Source organism: Nicotiana tomentosiformis, chromosome 4 (genome assembly GCF_000390325.3).
Source record: "Nicotiana tomentosiformis chromosome 4, ASM39032v3, whole genome shotgun sequence".
In the NCBI taxonomy this organism is placed as follows: Eukaryota; Viridiplantae; Streptophyta; class Magnoliopsida; order Solanales; family Solanaceae; genus Nicotiana; species Nicotiana tomentosiformis.
In genome coordinates this window covers 62,117,580-62,126,569 of record NC_090815.1, presented here as the reverse complement: position 1 = coordinate 62,126,569, position 8,990 = coordinate 62,117,580, and the positions used below count along the sequence as shown (strand labels likewise).

Genomic DNA, 8,990 nt, shown 5'->3' with positions numbered 1-8,990 from the left:
CTAATAGGCCTACCAATATGCCGTCCAAGCCCAATCAAACCATTCCGAAATAGGAAAATAGCTTTCCAAAGGTACACAGTGACCTATCCATAACACATACAATAGCTTTCTAACCCTTAACGCACGTTCATAGTTCGCAACCAAAGGGATAGTCTACCTCTAAGAAGATCCAATCTCTAAATCTCACGAATACAAGAATCTCCATACCCGATCTCTAAATTTTCCACTTAAATGATTGCCCTGTCATGCATACCCAATCACCTCATGAGAATAGTCCCATAAATCCTCCGCGTGGAGTAGAAAAACCTAAACATTAATAGTTACCAATCATGTGATTTTTGTAGTACTAGACAAGCATCCACAATCAATACATAATATGTCTTCTACAACACACACCCTTCTCAGGCGGCACAAGATAGAGCTAGCATTCTCTTAATCATCTGAAATTTCTCATTATGTCCAGAACTCATGACCTTCCTTTCAAAACCAAACCGCAACCTTGTCCATTTAATCTCAATCCCGTACGGCTCACTGCATAAAACATGCTACAATATGAAAAAACAAGAATCCCATTATCAACTACGAGTCACATGTAGGATGGTCCTCCTCATAAACACTCCATCGACCAGAAACCCTCCACTTAACTAAATTTAGGCGCAACGAACTTTCCATGCCCCCAGAAGACATCCGCCTCAAGCCATGGTCAAAACCATCATGAACTCTTCGAAAGACATTTGCACATAACCGAGCAATCAGAACTGAGCCCCTCTAAATCAACCAAGTCATTCACACTTTCAAACCCAAAAGTATTGCCATAAAAATACCTGTATTGCCATAAAAACACCTGTAAAGTCCGATCATTCCAAAGGAACCGATCATTTCTATTACCCCGCCAACCCAAAGCCACTATTAAAACCCCAACTTCTTCAGGTTCCTCTTTACTTACCTTAGATGTTTTAACTGTTGCATCTATATTCACTTGTTCGTGTAATCGAGAGAGGCATAATTTGTGATATTTTTGCATAATATTTTGTTGGTTGAAGTCATTAATTCTTTTTAGTAATCGGAAAAGGCTAGTTGAATTGTTGATTAAACTTAGTTAGGAGGATAATCGAGAGAGGTTCTCCTAAAGACCAATCCACTACGAATTCTTGCATATCTTCACCAAGCTTAAATTGGTTCACATTGTGAGGTTGAGCCTTAATCAGGAGAGGAGTTTCTATTAATCAATTGAACTAATAACCAAGTAAATTCGAGAGACTCACTTGAATATTAGAAGTGAATTATCTAGAGTTAAATCTCAAACATTTGTCTTGCACCTATCCTATCAACCCTATCTTCTCCCAATTGATAACTTCCTTTACTCAATACTTGCGTTGATTATCATTAGTCGATAGTTTAGACTCTTAGTTAATTTTAGTTTAAATCACATAAATCTCCATTATTGATCATCCTGGATAGCAATATAGATACAAACTATGATAATACTATTTAACTCCAACCCATGTGGATACGTTATTATAATTAACTATATTCGACATACGAGCATATTTTAGTGTGTGTTTTGCGCTCGTCAAATTTTGGCGCCAAAATTTGACCACCACACCTCACACTTAAACCATTGCTCGTCCTCGAGCAATCAAACCACACTTTATATAGACATGACATTATTTAGCAACTCCCCTAACTCATTAAACCACGAATATTTAAAATAGACTAAGCACAGTACCATAACATCCTCGGCTCAAGATTTGACTCAAAAGCACCACGCATATTTTATAACCCGCTCACTTACTCTAACACAGAGGTCAACGACATTACCTTTCCTTCATGAATCAAGTGCCCTCACAACAATAGAGAGTAGTTCCACACACCATCAAATTTAACACCAATCAGGAACTCAATATAGAAAGAATTCACTCACTCTCAGAAATAACATTCATATGCCACAAAAGATGAACCATAGGCTTGCCCATAGTGTACTACTCTACTAATTGAGTTCATTCAGTCAAGGATCAAGTAGGACTTTAATAGGTTGTAATGCAGGCTGCAGGATGGGTAGGATACATTTTGATATAAGAGTGACTCCACCTCCCTAAGTACTTTAATACATACAATTCATTGTTAAAACCCCACACTTATGTCAAACCAATACTCCACCTTCACATCAATTTACATTAACTCCCAACTTCTTTAAGCACAATTACATCAAGATTTGCCATTATAATGGAATACTTTTCACAATCAAACACCTATTTTTTTTTCTTTTTCAATTCAAGTAGCTCTTACTTTTTCAATACAGTGTACCTTTCTCCTTATTTGATTAGTTCCACTCAAAATCCAAACCAATCACACCATACTTCAACTTTTACAAAGTTCATAACAAATTTAAGTGCTCGCGAGAGGTACAAGGTTCAAATAGATGGTCAATTCAAACAAATGGGTAGGGCTTGCAATGTGGTTGCCAAAGAAACAGATTTACAGGCTCAACGGGGTTAACTAAGATACATAATAGTTAGGTGGGTAATAACATATAATTGGCTCAACAAAGAAATGCCTATATCACTTCCAAGACTGAATAAAACTGCTATTTCGCCTTGCAAACACACGGGGAAAGTTCTAGACATCAAATGCAATGCACAGAATAAAACAAAACCTCACACATACATGGCACATAAATCACTCAAGATTGGATTATCAAGACACTCTAGTTAAAGTAGTTAAGCAAAGTTAAAATCATACAATTTAAGGTGCTTATGCAAGAGTCAAAAACTGAGCCTAAGTGTCACAACTAAAGCGCTCACTATTCTAAATGCATAATAAAGTCAAGAGATATTGCTTCCAATTCAAATCATAACAAAAGGTCTCCTACTATTCTAAAAAACCAAAAACTAACTACACCTGGTTCCAACAAAACCCTTGGAAAAGAACCGTGGCACAAAGAAAAACCAAGGGGGAATTATTACACTACCTAATAAAATAAAATCTTTTTATCTTTTTCTTTCGACTTTAATCTCTCAAGAAACCCGTCGAATGATATCCATCATCGGGAAAAATTGATTACTTTTCAATTTTTATGATTTTTCTCATTTTTCTATCATTTTTCTATCTCTAACTACTAAAACAACAAAACTAAATTACTAACACAGATACATACAACATACAATTTTTATGGTTTCCCCACCCCACACTTTAAGTTGTGGCATGTCCCCATGACACACAATTAAAAAACATAAGGTAAAGAAAACTTTCCTGAATTTTCAGTCGGGGTCTGAGTCAAAGTCGGGCTCCATTCCACGTGCCCGAACCAATGCACACATTCATGCAGACAACTTCTTCTCAGCCTTTTTGGGGTACACACCACACTTTTCTTTCACTGCAGCCTTCTCTTTTGAACCTTTCACCTTCCACTCAACACTTGCAGCTGTCTTCTCCTTTATCACCCCTGTCTCTACATTCATCTCGAATGTTACAGTCTCTTCACCCACTCTAAGCATGAGTTTTCTATCATGTAAATCTAAAATTGCTCTACCCGTTGCTAAGAATGGTCTTCCTAAGATTAGGGGTATCTCCTTGTTCTCCTCCATTTTCAGCACTATAAAGTCTACTAGAAATACGAACTTATCTTCCCGAACTAAGACATCTTCCACTATCCCCTCAGGTATTATAGTTGTTTGGTCTGCTAGCTGCAAAGATATTGGTGCAGACCTTATCTCTCCAATCTCATTCTCCAGCTTCATGTAAATAGATAAGAATTAAATTAATTGAGGCACCCGAATCACATAAAGACTTATCAAAATTAAGAGTGCCTAACGAGCAAAGTATAGTAAAACTCTCTAGATCTCCACAATTTTGTGGGAGTTTGTTTTGCAAGATTGCGCTGCAATGCACTGTGAGCTTGACTACTGATGTCTCTTCTATCTTTCTCTTCTTTGTCAGGATTTCCTTTAAGAATTTGGCATAAGCTGGCATTTGTGAGAGAACTTCTATGAATGGCAAGCTTACATTAACCTGTCTCAGCAACTCTAAGAATCTCTCAAACTGCTTGTTCAGCTTTTCTCTATACAACTTTTGGGGAAAAGGTAGAGCAGGCATATGCTCGCTCTCATTAGATTCCTCCCTTCTTGAAGTTTCCTCCTTCTTCTTTTTCTCATCTCCTTTCTTACCTTTCTTCTTCTTATCATCTTCATTTTTCAGATGCTCCTCAACTTCTTTTTCAGGTACCACCTCTTTTTGGACTAGAGCGGGACCTTTCAATACTTGCTTGCTTCTCAAGGTCACAGCATTTACCATTTCTTTGGGGTTTCTTTCAGTATCAGCTGGCAGAGTACCTGGGATTCTCTCAGATAATATAGTTGCAATTTGTCCCACTTGTCTCTCCAAGTTACGCAAACCTGTCCAAAGTTCATTGATAGCTGAGCCATGAGCATCTATTCTCTCATCAGTCTTGACAATGATGACTTCATTAGATCTTCTAACCCATACTGAATTGGCCATCGAGGCTGAAACTGCAGCCTCGGCTGAGTCACAAAACTAGGAGCTCCTTGAAATCTGGAATTATTTTGTTGCCATGCATTTGCTGTATCCCCAGGTGAACTCCATGAAATATCGGGGTGCTTCTGACCCATTGCATTGAAGTTATAATTACCCATAGCATTAACTTCCTCAGTTGAGGATTGACACTCATGAGTAGGGTGTCCTCTTCCACATATGTCACATGCTACATGTGGCTTATTATGTATCGAAGCTAATGTCAACTTCGTTATTTCTTTTGCCATGGCATCAAGTTGTACATGCAAAGTTGTGTTAGCGTCAACCTGGTGAACACCAGTTGATCTTCTTCTTTCAGCAATTTCAGAGGGCCACTGATTTGCATCTTCAGACAACTCATCAAGAATAGTGATTATCTCATCTGGAGTCTTTTTCATCAGCGGGCCTCCAACTGTATTACTCAATGTTCTCCGTGAGGTTAGTGTAAATCCATCCCAAAAGTCCTGGAGTTGCATCCAGAGTTCAATTCCGCTATGTTGACACTTTCGCATTATCTCCTTAAACCTCTCCCAAGATTCAAACATAGTTTCAGTCTCACTCTGGTGGAAGTTATGGATTTCTCTTCTAAACTTTCCCGTTTTAGTTGCGGAGAAATATTTAGTAATAAACTTTCTGGTCATTTGCTCCCATGTTCTAATTGATCCCTGGGGCAAGCTTCGAAGCCAGTGTTTTGCATCATCTTTAAGTGTGAAGGGGAATGCCCTTAGATAAACTGCATCTTATGACACACCATTATATTGAAAGGAGTTCATAATCTCCTTGAAGTCCATTAGATGATTGTTTGGATATTCATTCATCTTTCCTATGAAAACACAGCTGTTTTGATGAGTTTGGAGCAATCCTTGCTTTAGCTCAAAAATGTTAGCTGCAACTAGAGGTGGGGTCGCACACTTGATAAGCCTTGGTTGTAGACCGGTCTAGCATAATCGCCAAGTGATCTTCCTTGGTCGGGAGCTATATTTCTGAACTGATCTGCACCCACGAGCTGATTCTGAGCCATTCTCCTAGCCCTCTCCTCCTCATAAGCAATTTGTGCCTCTCTAAGTGTTGCTTCTTCAACATCCCTTGTAGTTTTCTCTCTGAGTTGGGCTGCCTCTCTCGCAGCAAAATCAACATCATCATCATCTCCAGCCATGTCTTCCTTGGTTGAGGATTGCCCAACCGGCTCTAATTTCTCGGCGAGATTTCTTTCCTTCCTCAACTGTCGCAGTTGTTTCTCGATTTCTAGTTCGTATGGTTGCAATTCCTTACCAGAAGATCAAGTCATGCACCACTCTAACATGTAGCCTGCGCACAATCCCACCAAACGTAAAAAGGGGAAAAAAAATAAAAAAAAATTCTGAATTAGCACTACAAACTATTTCAAACACTATTGATTTCCAATCCCCGGCAACGGCACCAAAATTTGACGAGCGCAAAACACATACTAAAATATGCTCGCTAGTCAAAAATAGTAAATTATAATATTGTATCCACAAGGATTGGAGTTAAATAGTATTATCATAGTTTGTATATATATTGCTATCCAGGATGATCAATAATGGAGATTTATGTGATTTAAACTAAAATTAACTAAGAGTCTAAACTATCGACTAATGACAATCAACGCAAGTATTGAGCAAAGGAAGTTATCAATTGAGAGAAGATAGGGTTGATTGGATAGGTGCAAGACAAATGTTTGGGATTTAACTCTAGATAATTCACTTCTAATGTTCAAGCGAGTCTCTCAAATTCACTTGGTTATTAGTTCAATTGATTAATAGAAATTCCTCTCTTGATTAAGTTTCAACCTCACAATGTGAACCAATTTAAGCTCGATGAAGATATGCAAGAATTCGTAGTGGATTGGTCTTTAGGAGAACCTCTCTTGATTATCCTCCTAACTATGTTTAATCAACAATTCAACTAGCCTCTTCCGATTAGAAAGAAGAATTAATGACTTCAACCAATAAAATATAATGCAAAAATATTACAAATTATGCCTCTCTCGATTACACGAACAAGTGAATATAGATGCAACAGTTAAAACATCTAAAACGATTCAATACATAAAACGAGAGTTAATTATCCACAAACAAGTATCAAGACACCAAATCCATAAAACCCTAAAGGGAACTACTCCATGGATATGGAATAATTCATCATAACAATGTTTAAGTTAAAGGAAAACATAAAATGATCCAAACTCTTGTCTTGAGTGAGGATTGATGATGAAATCCTTGAGCGTTTGCTTCTCCACCTCCCCATTGGCTTCCTCAGGTCTAAGATGTGTCAAAAATTCATAAAATAATGTTTTTACATGTGTCTGATATTGGTCATCTTTGTTTCCTTTGAGGCAGTGATGGTATTTGATGATTTTGTAATTATTCTAATGTTGAGAATCATGTTATTTATATTGACATGTTTCATTGCTACTTGTTGTGCTTCGTACCTATCTACTTTTATGTACATTATTATTGGACCACTAGTAAGTGTCGACGCTGACCCCTTGCTACTACTTCTTCGAGGTTAGACAAGATACTTACTGGGTAAGCATTGATTTACGTACTCATACTATACTTCTACACTAATTGTGCAGGTAATGAGACAGGTACATCGGGTGGTCACTCAGGCGCGTGAGCGTATCGGTTGGAGACTTAGTGGTGAGCTTCTTTCCAAGCTTTGACCCGTAGCACCCAGAGTCTCCTTTGCCTATGTTTATTGCATTCTATCTACTTTCATTCTAGACAGTAGTTGTAGTGTTTTTGTATATTCTATTAGTTACTTGTGCACTTGTGACACCGGGTTTTGGTGGTTTATAGTAGATGTTCATGGTTGTATTTGATACTTATATCATTTGGCCTTATGTTTTCTTCATATTTCATGACTTAGTAAGAATGAAAGTATTTTATCATCGTACCTAGTTCTATCTCCACCTTATTATCTCAATTCTTTATTTTAAAAAGTGTTATGAGAGGTTATTTGCATTGATGATTTATCGTTGCCTTGTCTAACGGTAGCGTTGGGCGCCATCACGGCCTATAGTTAGAATTGGGTCGTGACAGCTTGGTATCAGAGATGTAGGTTTATAGTTTCGTGAGTCATGAGAAGACCTAGTAGAGTCTTGCAAATCGGTGCAGAGACGTCTATTCTTATCTTCAAGAGGCTATAGGATATTAGGAAACTTCTATTTCTTCATATCCTATCGTGCTCTCGATGTTGTATTAAGTCTAAACCTTTCTATTATTATCTCACAGATGGTGAGAACGTGCGCTATGGCATCATCCGACGACAGAGGGCTGCTCCCTCGGTCGTCCGAGGTAGAGGTAGTAGCCGAGGGAGGGCCAGAGCTCCTGTGGGAGGACAAGGGCATCCTAGAGTTACCATAGTGGTACCGCCAGTGGATCCAATGGAGGATCCTATTATTTAGGAGCAAGATGAGATACCTGCAGCCGAGCAGACCCTGACAGAGTTCATAATCGTGCCGAGCTTGTTGGAGGTCATGGGCTGCATGCTGCGGTTTATGGACTCTATGACTCAGGCCAGATTATTTCTAGTGGACTCGGCCATATATCAAGCGGGATGGGGAGCACAAACCCCTACCACTCATGCACCAGGGCATGCTGCTGCTATTTATCAAACCCCAAGGGTACTACTTGCAGGTGAAGTTCGCCGATTACAGTGGCTAGAGTAGAGACCAGACCGGCCGCGACCGTCAAGGAGAAAAAGCGGGTGGATAGATTTATTAGGCTTCATCCTCCCTACTTTGGTGAGCCGTCAGAGGACCCATAGGATTTCATTGACTGTTGCAGTGAGCGGCTTTATAATTTGGGATTAGTGGAGTCCAATGGGTAGACTTCACTACTTTTCAACTAGAGGGGAAGGCCTGTAGATGGTGGTAGTCTTATCTTATAAGTAGGTCATCGGGTTGACCTCCCTTGACTTGGGATCAGTTCACATACATCTTCTTGAAAAGTACATTCCAACTTCATAAAGGGAGGAGTTACAGGGTCATTTCGAGCATTTCCAACAGGGCCAGATGTATGTGACCGACTATGAGGCGAGATTCACTAAGTTGTCTTACCATGCAGCTATATTACATCTCACATGGCAAATAGGGTGTGGAGGTTCATTGTAGTCTTGCACTATGGAATTCAGGTTACTATGGCTCAAGAGGTAGAGTTGGGGTCTTCTTTCCTCCAGGTCATGGAGATATCTTGGAAGATCGAGCATATCCACATTTAGGGTAGAGAGTTCATGTCGAGGGACAAATGGCCTCGGCATTCTGGAAGGTTCATTGCCGCCCCGTCTGGGGGCAGAGGTCAGTTTGTGAGGGGCCATCCTAGGAGGCCCATGTATTCAGCACCACAACCTTTCCCGGGTGCTCCAGCGCGACCTTACTTCCGCTCTATTCCATAGACACCTACCATCCACCAGCTATTCAGGGTTCCTCCAATGGG

The 8,990-nt window shown here is 39.4% G+C and overlaps 1 protein-coding gene across 1 annotated transcript; it reads right to left on the bottom strand.

Annotated features, from left to right (window-relative positions):
- Positions 1–3,320: 3,320 nt before the first annotated feature.
- LOC138909791 (uncharacterized) lies at positions 3,321–5,686 on the bottom strand. Its single transcript, XM_070201006.1, has 4 exons — positions 5,443–5,686; positions 4,625–5,263; positions 3,892–4,520; positions 3,321–3,734 (listed from the first exon to the last, which is right to left on the bottom strand). The coding sequence occupies exons 1-4, from the start codon at positions 5,684–5,686 to the stop codon at positions 3,321–3,323; spliced, it is 1,926 nt and encodes a 641-aa protein (XP_070057107.1).
- Positions 5,687–8,990: the final 3,304 nt, after the last annotated feature.